Genomic DNA, 16895 nt, shown 5'->3' on the forward strand with positions numbered 1-16895 from the left:
GAGCCACTGTGCCCAGCCCCATGTCACTTTTTATAAGTAGGTGCTACAGTAACCCATCTCTGTCCAGACAATCATTCCCTTGCAGGAGCACAGCACACTGCAGAATGCCAGCCTAGAGAGGTAACACAGAGAGCAGGGGCAGAAGCGGCGTGGGCGGCTGCTATTCTCCTTCTGCCCTCTACACTGTTTGAATTTTTATCAGGAGTGGCTCTTCTTTTGATCTTAATAATTTGTATGGATCAGCTTTAAAAACTAAACCTTGTCTCCTTGGAGAAGGAGCTGATAGCAAGGTTGGGCAGGGAAAACAAAAGATGATCCTAGAGCAATTTGGAGAACCCAGGAGTAGGAAGATGATCACAAAATAATGGGGACATGTCCCACCTGACAGCCCACCTGACGGCTGCTACTGGCTAGAGCATCTGAATAAATAACAGTAGTGTTGGTTTATAACCCGCAGAATAAAATCAATTATCCATGAATCCACACTGACATAAATAAATAGTTAACCAACTAAACAAAGGGGCAGAAGGCACAACTCTCCCTTACAGGAGGATTGCAATTAATAAATCCTGAGAGAATAAGGGAATCCCCATTAGCATTAGAACACTGCAGTGATAGCTATTGCAGGCAAGAAACCCACTAATGGGTGCTAAAATTAAGGGGTGAAAGTTTGAGGAGAAACAAGACATTTGCGTGGTCTGAAAGGATCTCCCCTAAGATGGTTGTGAATTAAACGGGAACCAGAGTAACTTTAAATGGAGGAAACCCAACCCATGCCACATTTTTTTTTTTCTGAGACAGAGTCTCACTCCGTCGCCCTGGGTAGAGTGCCATAGTATCATAGCTCACAGCAACTTCAAACTCTTGGGCTTAAGCAATCCTCTTGCCTCAGCTTTTAGAATAGCTGGGGCTACAGGTGCCTGCCACAACACCCAGCTAATTTCTTCTATTGTTAGTAGAGACAGGGGTCTTGCTCTTGCTCAAGTGGTCTCAAACTCCTGAGCTCAAGCAATCCACTGGCCTCGGTTCCCATACTGCTAGAATTACAGGCATGAGCCACCGTGCCTGGACCCCTGCCACTTATTCGACCTGAGATGATGGGCAGGTATTTTTTCTAAGCCTCTGATCCTGCATCTGTACAGTGGCCATACTCCTAGGAGTACCTAACCTTAGAGCTGAAGATTAAGTGACATCAAAATATGAAGCATGTGGCACCAGGCTGGAACAAGGTCAGCCCTGGATTAATAATGAGAGAAGTCAAAGGCACCACCCCCGCTGCTCACCGCAGAGCCTGTGATGATGTGGACAGGGCCTCGTGGGTGGGTGTAGGGCGTCTCTTGGCTGCCATTAAATACCTGGAGAAGGGGGGAAAGTGTGTGTGGAGGTCACAGCAGGCCATGTCCAGGGCTTCCGACAAAATTGGCACCAGCCTTGTAGGCGCCTGGGCCCATGTGCCTTACCTGATAGTTGTAAATCGGCCACAGTCGTTCATAGGAGTGTTCGTGAGCCCACAGCTGCAGGTCCACTCCTGAGACAAGAGCAGGTGGGGTCAGGCCCTTGGGCTGGGAGAGATGGGGTGTGGGCTGGGCCATCCCAGGGGTCACTCACCATATTTGTAGAAAAGATCCTCCAGCCCAAACAGCTTGCCGTGGAGGCCTTTGCGGACCTGGGCAGGACAAACAAGCAGGTGAGGGTGACTCAGGTCAACCCCCTACCTGGCTCTCCTCGCCCCTACCCTGCTAACCAGAAGGGGGTCCTCACCTTGCTCTCGTGCCACGTGCAGTCATCTAAGTCTGCGTTGGAGCAGTACATGGGCCGGTGGCCCATGGTGATGATCCAGGGCCGGGCTACCCGGTTCTTATTGGCTTTCTGGAGAGAAGAGCCCAGGTGAGGGGCAGGGCTGGGTGGAGGGATGGGTTAGGGATAGAAGGGGACTCCTACTAGGTTACCTGGAGGTCACTCTCCAGCCAGTGAAACTGCTTCTCTACCAGGTGGCGGCCATAATGGAGAAAGAAATACACCTCAGTGGAGAAGGAGATGATGTGGGCCGGACCCAGATCCCAGCTAGAGGGATCAAAAGACAGGTGTCAGAGATGGGGTCTCTGCATCTCCCCTCCTTCAAGGGAGACAGGCCAGGCTCCCAGTACCCCTGAGTACCTGTACCACAGGCCTTCGTTGTCTCCTGGCATGCTGAACCGAGCCTTATAGTTAGAGAAGTTGCTGGAAAAAGAAAGTAAAAGGGAGAGGGTGAGGGGCTGGGCGGTCAGGCCCAGCCAGGGCTGGCTCCCAGCACCCAAACCCCCTCTCTTACTGCTATCACAAAGAGACTCCATAGGGCCAGGAGTCCCAGCACTCTGGGAGGTCCCAAGCAAGAGCAAGACTTTGTCTCTACTAAAAGTAGAAAAATTAGCCAGGCATGCTGGCGGGCACCTGTTGTCCCAGCTACAGGTAGGAGGCTAAGGCAGGAGGATTGCTTGAACCCAGAGTTTGGTTTTTTTTTTTTTTTTTTTGAGACAGAGTTTCACTTTGTTGCCCTCGGTAGAGTGCCGTGGCATCACAGCTCACAGCAACCTCAAACTCTTGGGTTTAAGTGATTCTACTGCCTCCGCCTCCCAAGCAGCTGGAACAGGTGCCTGCCACGATGTTAAGCTATCTTCTTGTTGCAGTTGTCATTGTGGTTTTAACTGGCCTGGGTCTGGCTTGGTGGCACCAAGTCCGGTGCATGTGGCTGGTGCCATAACCACTGTGCTTCGGTGCTGAGCCTTGAATCCAGAATTTTAAGGTTTCAGTAAGCTATGATAATACCACTGCATTCAAGCTGACTTTAGTTGGGCAACAGAGAAGAAAAAAAAGGGCTGGGTATGGTGGCTGTCTCAAAAAAAAAAAAAAAAAAATAAGGGCTGGGTATGGTGGCTCATTCCTGTAATCCCTGCACTTTGGAGGCTGAGGTGGGTGGATTGCCTGAGCTCACAGGTTCAAGACTAGTCTGAGCCAGAGCAAGACCCAGTCTCTAAAAATAGGTGGGCATTATAGTGAGGCAAGAGAATTGCTTGAGCCTGAGAGTTTGAGGTTGCTGTGAGCTGTGATGCCACAGCACTCTACCCAGGACGACATAGTGAGATTCTGCCTCAAAAAAAGGGGGAGGGGAGAGATGAAGAGAGATGCCACAGTATGAGGGACTGAGGGGAGACAGTGAGAAGGACAGACACAACCATTTTGAGGACACAACCAATCCAGCCCTCACCTCCCCCTCAGCCCTCGGTCCTCACTATCGTTCTTCATGATTCCCAGGGCATGTCATGTACGGCAGGCTGGCGGCCACGGGCTCAATGAGCCGCATGAACCTGTCCCCAACACGGGCGTTGTCCTGATCCATGTTGTAGGCAAAGTCTCCTGGGGGCGGGGCGGGAGGCAGGAGAGTGAGGCCCAAATCGGGCTCTACTTTCACCAGAATTGAGAGAGCTGGTTGCTGAAGTGGAGGTAACCCTGGCCTCTGGGCTGCCCTGGCTCCCAGTCCCTGCCTCACACTCACTCCCATGTGCTCATGCCACCTCTGGTCCCTGGGACCCCTCAGGGCCACGTTGTCTCCTGTGCTCTGAGCACACCAGCCCCCATCTCTGTCTAACACCTTGTCCCCTCCCAGAACATTAACTGTGGGAGACCCCAGTACTGATTTTGTACCAGCCATAGTTCCAAATGCCTGACATATGCGATCACCCAAAACTTCGAAACTCCCTCTGAGGGGGATTATCCCCAGTTCAGATGGAGAAACTGAGGCCTCAGGTCACAGAGCTGGTTAGTGAAGGTCCAGGAATAAAACAAGGAGTTTGCCCTTCGAACTGCACAGGTCCCAGTCCCAGCTATTTCTCTGTCCCCTCCAGTTAACAGCGGCAGCAGCAACAATAATGACAATAGCCAGTGCTTACAAAGCACTTATGCCCTTCCAGGCAGTCACTGTGACAATCCTGGGAATTCAAAGCTAGCTTTACCTGGGATAATAATAATATGCAGGGGGAAACCAGAGCCCATGGCAATAAGAGCAGGAGTTAGAATTTTAGCCTGGACAGGCTGGTTAGCCAGAGACGTGCTGGCCCCTGCCCTGTCCCCTCCGCTGTCCTGGCACTGCCTCCCATCCATGCTTCCCCCACTCCAGGCACAATCTTGCTGATGCCTCACCCACATGGAGAACGGCATCGTACATGCCCTGCAGGGTGTCCCTGCGCAGCCTGGGCAGGGCCTTCGGGTTGTCAGCTCCCAGGTCCCCATACACAGCCAGACGGGGGCTCCAGTGCACCCCATTCTTAAGGGCTCTGAAGCGGAACCGACGGCTCCAGCCCTGGGCACTGCCACAGCGGTACACTGAGAGAAGAGGAAAGGGTCACCATTAGCTGAGGTGCCCCAGGACCACTCCCCCCACCCCATCCTCTTCTAGTGGGGGAGGGGAGGAGATGGGAGTCTTGCAGGGCTGACCCATACCCCTCTGTCCACCTTCCATTTTCATCAGGGGGAAATGTGGCATACAACAAGCTTGCAGATGAGTCTCCAGCCTGGCCCAAGCCATTTCTAGTCCTCATCCACTCCTCTTCCCGTTCCCACTCAAAACCCTCACCTGGGACCCTCCTCACCGTACTCGGCCCCGGGCAGCAAGCCCCGCAGCGTGACTCGGTGGATGTAGAACTTTCTCCGGAGCACACCCCCATCCACAAAAGTGCTGAAGGTGCCCTGGGCCCGGAGGGGCAGATGCCCCGCCAGCTGCATCCCAAACTGCACTTCCGAGCGGGTTGGGACCCATGTGGTCCAGGTTACAGTCATGGAGCCAGGCTCACCTGGGGAGAAAGGAACAGGGAGGGCCTGGGCAGTGAGGCCTGGGCAAGGCATGGAGGGGCCTCGGCTGTCACGGCTCTGGAACATTTACAGGTTAAAGCCCAGTCTCTACAGCTGCCCAAGTTCAATCCTAACTCTGCTGTTTCCACACTCTGCTTTCCTTGGGCAGGTCACTTCATCCCTCTGTCCCTCAGTTTCCCAGTCTGTAAAATGGAATAAGAATAGTATCGACCCTTTAAGATTGTTAGGAGGCTTAGATGAATAAATACAAGTAAAGCACTTGGAGCAGCGTCTACTGCGGTTGGATTTACATGGGGATGAATATTATTATAATGTCATTATTTACTGTGTGCAGGCCTTGTGCCGAACATTGCACACAAGTGATGCCATCTGAGGGTCGTCAACTCAGACGTCTGGAGGCCAGCTAGGTAATATAAAGGGGGACAAGGGCCAGCTGGAAAGCAGTGGCAGAGCACGAAGCAAACTGCAGACCCCACGCTGCCTACAAGGGACAGCCATAGCTCAGTGCTGGTGATAGCCGCCAAGCAGGAAGCAGGCCCAATCCCATCAAATCTATCAACTTTTAGAATGAATCTTGACACAGTGACTTTTATATCCCAGGAGTATATGCAAATCCAGATTGGGGGTGGGAGTTTGAAACAAAGTCTCACTCCGTCGCCCTCAGAAGGGTGCTATGACATCACAGCTCACAGCAACCTCAAACTCTTGGGGTTCAAGCAACCCTCATGTCTCAGCCTCCTTAGTGGCTGGGACTATAGACACCCTCCACAATGCCTGGCTAAAATTCTTTTTTTTATTTTTTTTTTTGGCCAGGGTTGGTTTTAACCCGGCACCTCCGCATATGGGGCTGGCGCCCTACCCTTTTGAGCCACAGGCGCCGCCCTAAAGTTCTTTTTTTTAAGAAATAGTTTCTGGCTCTGTCACCCACGCTGGAGTACAGTAGCGTGATCAGAGCTCACTGCAACCTCAAAATCCTGGATTCAAGTGATCCTCCCTCTAGCTGGGACTACAGGTGCCCATGGCACCACTTATTTTTTATTTTTCATACATAAGCTGTGTCCTTGTGTTGCCCAGGCTGGTCTCAAACTCCTGGACTCAAATGATCCTCCTGCATCAGCCTCCCAAAGGGCTGGGTCCAGACTTTTAAGTGAAAGCTTCAAATTCTTAAATGCTAGCCATGAAATCAAGGCTTTAAAAAAATACCCTGTGGCACAGCATGATGTTAAGAGCACAGGTTCTTCCTCCAGCACTGCGTGCAGGAGGTTATTTACGGCAGCACTCTTTGTAATTGCAAAACACGGGAAACAACCAAAATGCCCATATGTAGGAGAGTGACTGAATAACATCCACACAGTGGTATAAAAAAAAATAAGAACAGGCTCTAAGAACAGTTATGAAATTTTTCTAGGACATATTGTTAAACCAAAAAAAAAACAGCAAAGTGCCCAGGAGTGCCTTAACATAAGGACATATGGGAAAATATGCAGGTATACACTCATTTGTACAAAAGAAATACAGGCTAGCACTCTGGGAGGCCCAGGTGGGTGGGCTGCTTAAGTTCAGGAGTTTGAGACCAGCCTGAACAAGAGTGAGACCTCGCCTCTACCAAAAATAGAAAAGCTAGCCAGGCATTGTGGCAGGTGCGTGTAGTCCTAGCTGCTAGGGAGGATGAGGCAAGAGAATTGCTTGAGTCCAGGAGTTTGAGGTTGCTATGAGCTATGACACCAGGGCACTCTACCCAGGGTGACAGAGTGGGACTCTGTCTCCCCCAAAAGAAGAATATACCAGAAATATACAGAAGAATATACAGGAAGAATGGCTCTGTGCCTGTGGCTCAAGTGGCTAGGGCACCAGCCACATACACCTGAGCTGGCAGGTTCGAATCCAGCCTGGGCCCGCCAAACAATGACAGCTACAACCAAAAAATAGCCAAGCATTGTGGTAGGTGCCTGTAGTCCCAGCTACTTGGGAGGCAGAGGCAGGAGAATCACTTGAGCCCAGGAGTTGGAGGTTGCTGTGAGCTATGATACCACAGCACTTTACCCAGGGTGACAGCTTGAGGCTCTGTCTCAAAAAAAAAAAGAATATAAAGGAAAAATATACCAGAAAATAAGATGATGAATTACTTATAGAGGATAGGTGGAAAATGGGATAGCAAAAAGGGAGAATAGGAACAGAGTATTAGAGATGAAGAAGAGACACTTGTCTGAGTTGATCTTTTTGTGTGATTCTGACACCTGGAACAATAGATATGATTCCCATGTCCTTCACACACCCAAACAAAACACCAGGATGTGGGGGAACCCAAAATGGAATATCAACACTAGTAAATGGACCTAAGTATACTAAAAAATGAATAACATAGGCTGGGCGCATATGGGAGATCAAGGGGGGGTGGGGAACGGATCACTTGAGCTCAGGAGTTTGAGACCAGCCTGAGCAAGAGCAAGAACCCATTCCACCAATGCACTACCCTGCTCAAAAAAAAAAAAAAGAAAGAAAGAAAGAAAGAAAAGAAAAATTAGCCTAGCATGCTGGTGGGCGCCTATAGTCCCAGCTACTTAGGAGGCTGAGGCAAGAGGAGGACCTGAGCCCAGGAGTTTGAGGTTGGTGTGAGCTATGATGACACCATGGCACTCTACCCAGGGCAGCAGAGTAAGACTCTGTCTCAAAAAATAAATAAATAAACAAACAAATAACTAAATAAAATAAAAATGAAGAAACTGCTGTCCAAAGAGGTAGAGTTAACCTCTCCAAAAAAGAAGGAATAACATAATCACACTAAAGGGGATGGGGAAGAAAAATAACTGTGGGAAACAGTGTCCTAACCAGGTACTGTAAGGCCAAAGACAAAAAGAACTGTGCATAAATGCTGTCATCTAGTCACTGGAGGCTTCTCCCAGGGATATGAGCAAACAGTTCTGCAAACTGCTGTATGTATATGCCAGGGCTAAACAAGTAAGTATGTTGTAGATGGTGAGAGTCACGTTTCTCACTGTTAGAGAAAGAAGTTACAAATAAGGAAAGATGATACTAAAATAAACGCTTGGTGTGGAGCTGAAAAAAGAGGTATCAGCATGATCTCCTGCTATTTAACATATAAACAGATAGATGGATGCAGAAATACATAGTGTGAGTAAGCACGTTAGCATGCACGCACACGTTGCGTTGCTGTGTTTGTCCAGAAAGCCTACAAGGCCTTAGCATGAGCACCCAGCCCCATGAGCTCACCTAGCACTCAGATCTTAGTTTCTAAATACCCATTCTCGGCTTGGCGGCCATAGCACAGTGGTTACAGCGCTGGCCACAAACACTATGGCTGGTGGGTTCAGACCCGGCCCCGGCCAACTAAACAACAATGATATCGCCAACAAAAAATAGCCAGGTGTTGTGGCAGGCACCTATAGTCCCAGCTACTTGGAGGCTGAGGCAAGAGAATCGCTTAAGCCCAAGAGTTTGAGGTTGCTGTGAGCTGTGACGCCACGGCCACCGTGGCACTCTACCAAGGGCGACATACTGAGACTCTGTCTCAAAAAAAAAAAACAAAAACCCCATTCTCTAATAAAAGAAACTAGGACTCATTGGAGAAACTGTTCATTCCAAAGATAAGACAAGAAATACACAAGATGTGCCAGGCATGATGGCTCACACCTGTAATCCTAGCACTCTGGGAGGCTAAGGTAAGTGGATTCCTTGAGCTCAGAAATTCAAGAGCAGCATGAGCAAGAGCAGGACCCCATCTCTGCTAAAAATAGAAAAAGTAGCCAGGCCCTGAAGCAGGGGTCTGTAGACCCAGCTACTCAGGAGACTAAGGCAAGAGGATCACTTGAACCCAAGCATTTGAGGTTGCTGTGACCTATGACGCCATAGCATTCTACCCAGGGTGACAAAGTAAGACTCTGTCTCAAGAAAAAAGAAAGGAAGGAAGGAAGGGAGGATGGATAAGATGAGCATGGAATAATTTATGATGTCATAAAGTGAAGAAGTGATTGAAAATGATGGGGGCTGTTGAAAAAACCCAGAACCCAATTTGAAGAGATTCCCAGAGACCAAATCTGGGACAATCTGAGTAGTGGAATAAAGAATGATAGAATGACATCAGGCCGGTCAAGGTGACTCACGCCTGTAATCCTAGCACTCTGGGAGGCCTAGGCCGGTGGATTGCCTGAGCTCACAAGTTTGAGACCAGCCTGAGCAAAAGCAAGACCCTGTCTCTACTAAAAATAAAAATACTGAGGCAAGAGGATCGCTTGAGCCCAAGGGTTGGAGGTTGCTGTAGCTATGACACCTTGGTACTCTACCTGGGGCGACAGCTTGAAACTGTCTCCAAAAAACCCAAAAAAACAGAATGACATCTTTTACCCATGGAATAAAATAAATATTCGTGAGTTCATGATATAAATAAATAATTGAATCAATAAATAAGAGGAGCAGAAAGGAACAGCTCTACCTTACAGTAAAATTGCAATTAGGTGGAAAGAGGGAATTAGAAAATCATGGTTAAGCAAACACCTCACTAGTAATTTTTGCAGATAAGATTCACTGATGGATGCTAAAATTAGTGAGCAAACAATCAAGAAGAAACAGGATTTGCATAGTCTTGAGCAATCTCCCCCAAGATACTAATCAACAACAGTGAAAACAGTAAGTACTTTATAGTAAAGAAACCTAGCAGGCACCTCCTTAACAAAAATGATCAAGGTCAAAATCCCACGTAACAGCAGTGAATCATATCAACATCATGATCCGCTGCGAACACAACATCACATCTATGATCATCTTGCCAAAAATATATAACTTATTTCCAATCAAGAGAAAACATCAAACCTAAAATGATTTCCAACAAAATAACTGATCGGTACTTAAAAATACCAAAATCATGGGAAATAAGCGAAGACTGAGAAACTGACAGATTGGAGGAAACTATGAGGGCACAATCAATGCAGTGTGAGATCCTGGGCTGGCTCCTAAAACAGAAATCGACATTTGTGAGAAAACAGTGAAATTCAAATAAGGTCTTCAGTTCAGTTAAGAGTATTATACCAGGCTCAGTGCCTGTGGCTCAAGTGGCTAAGGCGCCAGCCACATACACCTAAGGTAGCAGGTTCAAATCCAACTCAGGCCTGCCAAAACAACAATGACGGCTGCAACCAAAGAATAGCCAGGTGTTATGGCAGGTGCCTGTGGCCCCAGCTACTTGGGAGGTGGAGGCAGGAGAATTGCTTGAGCCCAGGAGTTGGAGGTTGTTGTGAGCTGTAAAGCCATGGCACTCTACCCAGGGGGACAGCTTGAGGCTCTGTCTCAAAAAAAAAGGGGTTATAGGGCAGGGCAAAAAAAAAAAAAAAAAGAAAGAGTATTGTACCAATCTTGATTTTCTGGTTTCAATCATTATGCTACAGTTACATAAGATTAACATCAGGAGAAACTGACTGAGGGGAAGATAGAAACTGCAATATTTTTGAATTTTTCTGCTAAATGTAAAATTAATACAAAATTAAAAGTTTTAATTAAAAGCCACTGGGGACAGTGGCTTATTCCTATATTCCTAGTACTCTAGAAGGCCCAGGCAGGAGGATCCCTGAGCTCAGGAGTTCAAGACCAGCCTGAGCAAGAGTGAGGTCTCAATTCTACCAAAAATAGAAGAAATTAGCTAGGAGTTGTGGCAGGTACCTGCAGTTCCAGCTACTTGGGAGGCTGAGGCAAGAGGATCTTTTGAACTCAAGAGTTTAAGGTTGCGGTGAGCTAGGCTAACGCCATGGCACTTTAGCCTGGGCAACAATAAGACTATCTCAAAAAAAAAAAAAGTTTTAAAACAAAGATCAGACTTGGCATCTGTAGCACTGCAGCTAGGACTCCAGCCACATACACTGGAGCTGGTGGGTTTGAACCAGTCCGGGCCTGTCAAAAAACAATGACAACTACAACCAAAAAATAGCCGGGCGTTGTGGTGGACACCTGTAGTCCCAGCTACTTGGGAGGCTGAGGCAAGAGAATCACTTAAGCCCAAGAGTTTGAGGTTGCTGTGAGCTGTGAAGCCACGATACTCTATTGAGAGCAACATAGTGAGACTCTGTCTCAAAAAAAGAAAAAAAAAATAAAGGTGGTAGACTCTTTGAGCAGCCTACTGCAGTCAAATCCCAGTCTATATGATCTGGGTCCAGACTCTTCGCCTCTGTTAGACACAGTTTTATTCTTGTTAAACTGTAGGTATTTAAAGTTAAATAAGGTGTCCATCCATCTAAAGCACTTAGTAAGAATATATTTGCTATTATTATTGTATAGGCCAAAAAAGGACAGCTATGATCTGACTGGATTTTCACAGTAGGGCCATGAGATGGGTTTTCCCATCTTTCCTATTTTATAGAAGCCTCCAGGCAAAGCCCTTTGTTCAAGGTCACTTGGCCAAACATCCAAGCCATTTCATTGACGTGGTTTCTGATTCCACATTGCAATTAACCTTTAAGAAACTATCTTCTAGCCAAGCACAATGGTTCAGGGGCTGTAATCCTAGCATTCTGGGAGACCAATTTGAGTGAATTGCCTGAGGTCAGGTGTTCAAGACCAGACTGACCACAAGCAAGACCCCGTCTCAACTAAAAAATAGAAATAAGAGCTGGGCTCTGTGACTCATACCTGTAATCCCACCACTCTGGGAGGCTAAGGTGAGCAGATCACCTGAGCTCACGAGTTCGAGACCAGCCTGAGCTAGAGCAAGACCTCATCTCTAAAAATAGCCAAGCATTGTTCCCAGCTACTCGGGAGGCTGAGGCAAGAGAATTGCTTGAGCCCAAGAGTTAGAGGTGAGCTACGTGAGCTATGATGCCACAGCACTTTACCAAGGGTGACAAAATGAAACTCTGTCTCAAAATAAATAAATAACAATAAAATAAAATAAAAATAAATAAATAAAATTAAAAATGGAAATACTAGCCGGGTGTTACAGTGGGCACCTGTAGTCCTAGCTACTCAGGAGGCTGAGACAAGAGGATGGCTTGAGCCCAAGAGTTGGAGGTTGCTGTGAACTATGATACCACAGTACTCTACCCAAGGCAACTGAGTGAGACTCTGTCTAAAAGAAAAAAAGGTGGCTCACATCTATAATCCTTGCACTCTGGGAGGCTGGGACAGGTGGATTGCTCTGAGCTCACGGGTTTGAGACCAGCCTGAGCAAGAACGAGATCCCATCTCAAAAAAAAATAGCCGGGTATTGTGGTAGGTGCCTATAGTCCCAGCTACTCGGGAGGCTGAGGCAAGAGAATCGCTTAAGCCCAAGAGTTTGAGGTTGCTGTGAGCTGTGATGCCAGTGCATTCTACCGGGGGCAACAAAGTGAGACTCTTTTTCAAATAAATAAATAAATAAATAAAAGGAAGGAAGGGAGGAGAGAAAGAAGGAAAGAAAGAAACTATCTTTAAAAGTGTCAAAGACATGAAAAATAAGGAAAGATAAGGAAACACTGAGGAACCATCACACATACAAAGGAGGAGACTAAATGCAACGTGCAGTCATGGATTACGATAAACACGTTAGTGATGAAGTTGGTGAAATTCAAAGTCTAGTTAATAATATCATTACCAGTATTAATTTCTTAGCTTTGACAACAGTATCCCAGTTATGTAAGAGATGAAAGGGACTGACTCTGTACTATGTTCAGAACTCATGTATAAGTCAAATTATTTCCAAATAAAAAGCTTAAAAATTAAAAGAAGTTAACAGCCATGTGTTGAGTTTTAGTGTAGTATCAAAGAATAAAAGCCACAATTACCTGAAACACCTACTAAGAACAACATAGAACAACAAACTGAAGCAGGAGCAGTTCTGGGAACGACTCTGCTTTTGCCCATTAAGCCATGTCTATGAAAGAGATTTGAAAAGATGTAAATCAATGGCACTCTCCTCCCGAAATTTCTTCATATGCCAAGTATAGTTATTTTTCATTTGAAATGTCATTTAACATTAATACAGAAAAGATTTGTTATTGCTAATATATTTTTAAAAGACTTTTCTGTAGCGGTGACTATGTCTCACTGCTGTTACCCAGACAGGTCTCAAATTCCTGGGCTCAAGCAATCCTCCCCCTAGGCCTCCCAAAGTGCTGGCATTACAGAACAAGCCATTGTATCCAGCCTATTATTGTTCATTTTAAATGACAATAACTTTTTTTTTTGAGACAGAGTCTTCTTATGTCACCCTTGGTAGGGTGCCATGGCGTCACAGCTCACAGCAATCTCCAACTCTTGGGCTTAAGCAATTCTTTTGCCTCAGCCTCCCAAGTAGCTGGGACTACAGGTGCCTGCCACAACGCTGGCTATTTTTTTCTTGTTGTTGCGGTTGTCATTGTTTAGCTGGCCTGGGCTGAGTTTGAACCCACCAGCCTCAGTGTATGTGGCCAGCACCATAACCACTGTGCTACAGGCACTGAGCCAACAATAAATATTTTTAAATGACAGTTTTAATTTCTAATAGGTAACTATTGATAGATGTACACTACAGCTCTTTGAGGTTCTCAGTAATTTTTAGCAATGTAAAGGAGTCTGAGATACCCTGTCTCTAATAAAAATTAGAAAAATTGGCTCGGCGCCTATAGCTCAACCAGCTAAGGCGCCAGCCACGTACACCTAAGGTGGCGGGTTCAAATCCCCAGCCCGGACCCGCCAAACAACAATGACGGCTGCAACCAAAAAATAGCCGGGCGTTGTGGCGGGCGCCTATGGTCCCAGCTACTTGGGAGGCGGAGGCAGGAGACTCGCTTGAGCCCAGGAGTTGGAGGTTGCTGTGAGCTGTAATGCCATAGCACTCTACCCAGGGGGACAGCTTGAGGCTCTGTCTCAAAAAAAAAAAAAAAAAAAAAAAAAAAAATTAGAAAAATTAGCTAAGTGTTGTGGCTGAGGCAAGAGGATCACTTGAACCTGAGAGTTTGAGGTTGCTGTGAGCTATGATTCCACAGCACTCTACCCAGGGTGATAGAGTGAAACTCTCTCTCTCTCAAAAAAAAAAAAAAGAGTCCTGAGACCAAAACATATGAGAAACTCAGCTCCACACCAAGCTCAGTTCTGTCTTTACACTGGTAGCAACTCATTTATTCCTCACCCTCCTCACCTCCTTTGCGGAAAGTTGAGCTAATATTACTCACTGTCCAGATGAAGAGACTAAGACCAGAGGGGTTAAGTCACTTGCCCGAGATCACACAGCAAATAAGCAGCAAAACTGGAATTCTAAGCCAGGAAATCTGGATGTGGAGATTCCACAGGTCAAGCTCTACCTGCACAGCACACCTCAGGGCGCCACCACCTCTCTATCCATGATCAGGAGGCAGCCCATGGGAAGGAAGAGAAGAAGGAAGGAGGAAGGGCTGGGCATTCTAGTGTTGTAATCATTCATTCACTGGTTTCTTCCACAACTGATTTGAAGGCCTACTGTGCACTAACCTGTGTGTAGGACCTGAAGAGACATAAATGAGCAAGGACAAAAGCTGTCCCCCTTTGAGAACAAGAGGGCACTCACTGGGCTGGGCATCACAATCACTTCCCACACAACTAGATGTATCGCTACAATGCTGTCTTTCCCATTTCACAGAGGAGGACAACCGAGGCTCAAGAAGAATACCAGCCTAGGTTCCACAGCAATCAATACCAAGAAGCAGCACTGGGCCTCTCTGGGAGAGGCACAGGGAGGGTCATGGACACTTACCTGGGTAAGACAGATGGACTTGCTCTGGGGCAGCACTGGGAGTCCCTGGGGCCCCCTGGACTCCAGAGGAGAATAGCAGGAGCAGACAGCACAGGAAGCCCCAGCCCAGAAGGGAACACATGGTAGGGGGACTGTGGGGACAGAGAGAAGGAGGGGGACTGAATGGATGAGATTCCTCAGGTACAGCAGGAAGGGCTGGGAGGAGGGAGTAAAAGAAGATCTGGCAGTGCGGAGGAGGGTGGCGGCAGGATGACAAGGAGGTCTTCAAGGACCGGTGGTTATCCAGGCGCTGTGGAGAGTAAACAGAAATAACGATGGCTATGGATTAGCAAAGCTAGGCACTGTGCATGGATTGAGTCCCAGAAGCCTCACGACCTTGCTATGAGGTGGTGGCGCCTGTGCTCATCATCCCTGTATCACAGGTGAGGAAACTGAGTAACTGAGTGATTCAGTTGCAGGGCTAGGATGTGATGGAGCCAGCATTCGGACCCAGGTGGCCTGATTCCTCAGCTTTGCTTTTAACCACAGCTCACCCTCAGACCAAAGGTAGCCGGGAAGGGGGTGGGGGGGGGGTAGCCATTTGCCTTTGGCGATCCCCTCAACTCCCAGCATTCCATCCTGCTTCAACAGTCCCAGTTTTTCCCACCGTATTCCTCAGATTCTCAGCGTTCCACCTGCTGCTGTCTGCTACTGCTCACCGCTCTCTGCTCCCTGCTCAGCAGCCCATTTTGATCTTAGTGACCCTCAATCCTCCCGCTCCATCACCGATCCTTGAGTCCATCAGGCTGGAGTGGCTGGATTCCTTCTCCTCACCCCCACCCAGCACCCAGCCAGCCTTTAGCGCTCCTGCCCTCCCGCCACCACCTCCAGCGCTCGGGCGGACGCCCCAGCCCGGCACCTGCATGCACACGCCCCTTGTTCCCAGCCCTTCCCCGCGGGCTCCACCGTCTCCAGTTCTCCCCGAACCTGCCCGGGTGGGTGGAGCCGGGTCGGGACCTTCCCCCCAGAGGCCGGGAGCTGGGGCGAGGGTCGCCCTCGGGTACCCCGGCTCACCCTCCAGGGCGCCGGCTGCCCGAATGCGCCTCTCCAGCCACCAGCGCTGCCGTGGTATTTATGAGTTTGTAGGTGCCAAGGCCTCCCGCCGCCTACAGCCGTCCCAGCCCCGGAAGAGCAGGTCGCCTCGGGGTGACGGGCTCCCAAGACAGCCGGGGCCCCGGGTCCCACAGGTCTGGCCGGTCTCGAGCACCCCACGCCCACCCACCCCCCAGGGCGGGGCGCATGAAGGGGGACCCAGGAAGGCTTGGTAGGCCGCCGTCACCTTCAAGCCGGCCACCAGGTGAGCGCCTGGACAGGTAAGATTGCGCTTGTCCCCTGGGAGCCCCAACCCCCAGCTGCGGAGCCCCCAGGGTAACCTACACTGGCCCCACCCTTGACTCTATCTGATTCCGAGGTACCCAGGTGTCCTGACACCGGGGGGATTCCCCATCCTTTCTGACGGCACCACATCATCTTCCTGGAAATTCCTTCAGGCTCCGGCTCCTTCCTCTTCAAGCTCAGTCTCCTGACGCCTCCTCGGACCCCCACCTCACCCCAAGCCTCACGCATCTTGAAGACACAAAATCAAAATCCTGGAACTACAGTGCTGCGTCTGAGCTGTGCGCCCTAGGTGGGTTACTCAACCTCGCTGGACCTTGGCTCTTTCGTCGGTTAAAAGGTGACAACAGTATATATCGCAAGGGCCCATGTGAGGATTAAACGAGTTGTTGCATGAAATTTCATGCTAGGAACACTGGCCCAGAGTAAAGGCTAGATAAGAATCCGTGGTTATTTTTATTATTAATATATGAACTCCAGAAACTCCCTCAGGGACTAAGCGAGAGCTGAGTGGGCATCTTTCCTGTGTGAAGCATTGTGAGTAGGGAGGGACAAGTCCCAACGAGAGCAGCGGACCGGTCTGGGGGTCTGAGTTGTCAGTGGTTCCCCCTTCCTGTCGACATGTAGACCCCATGGTTTTGCTTTGTAAATTCAGAGTATGTGGCTTTCTGGAGGCTGGGGACACGGATTTCAGAGATTTGCATGGGGGGCTCCGGGGATTCAAGATGAGCCTTTCGCTTGTTTGAATTTTTCCCCACCTTCCAGGGTCTCCATTACAGCTTAAAATAAAACAAAATACAATTCTCTTAGCCAAACTTGGGTACCCTTAGCCCACCACTGCTGTGGCCACCAATTATAACCTGCCCTTATTTTTCAGTTTTTTTGGTGGTCTTCCAGCATCAACGGTTCTTAACCATTTTGAGCTCAAGGTGGCTATGATAGGCTGGTGAAGAATTTCTCAGGATCATGTTTTTTTTTTTTTTTTTTT

At 48.4% G+C, this 16895-nt stretch overlaps 1 protein-coding gene across 1 annotated transcript in view; it reads right to left on the reverse strand.

Moving 5' to 3' along the window:
• Positions 1-15145, reverse strand: part of ACP7 (acid phosphatase 7, tartrate resistant (putative)) — a 21046-nt gene extending 5901 nt beyond the window's left edge. The window contains exons 1-11 of the mRNA XM_003802161.1: positions 15072-15145; positions 14534-14625; positions 4626-4826; positions 4177-4359; positions 3270-3393; positions 2158-2220; positions 1950-2064; positions 1762-1869; positions 1609-1666; positions 1461-1528; positions 1284-1355 (exon numbers count right to left, since the gene is read on the reverse strand). Of these exons, the coding sequence (XP_003802209.1) occupies positions 1284-1355; positions 1461-1528; positions 1609-1666; positions 1762-1869; positions 1950-2064; positions 2158-2220; positions 3270-3393; positions 4177-4359; positions 4626-4826; positions 14534-14625; positions 15072-15145 (1158 nt within the window). The remainder of the gene's footprint in view (positions 1-1283; positions 1356-1460; positions 1529-1608; positions 1667-1761; positions 1870-1949; positions 2065-2157; positions 2221-3269; positions 3394-4176; positions 4360-4625; positions 4827-14533; positions 14626-15071) is intronic.
• Positions 15146-16895: the final 1750 nt, after the last annotated feature.

Source organism: Otolemur garnettii, unplaced genomic scaffold (assembly GCF_000181295.1).
Source record: "Otolemur garnettii isolate 467f Iridium unplaced genomic scaffold, OtoGar3 scaffold00233, whole genome shotgun sequence".
In the NCBI taxonomy this organism is placed as follows: Eukaryota; Metazoa; Chordata; class Mammalia; order Primates; family Galagidae; genus Otolemur; species Otolemur garnettii.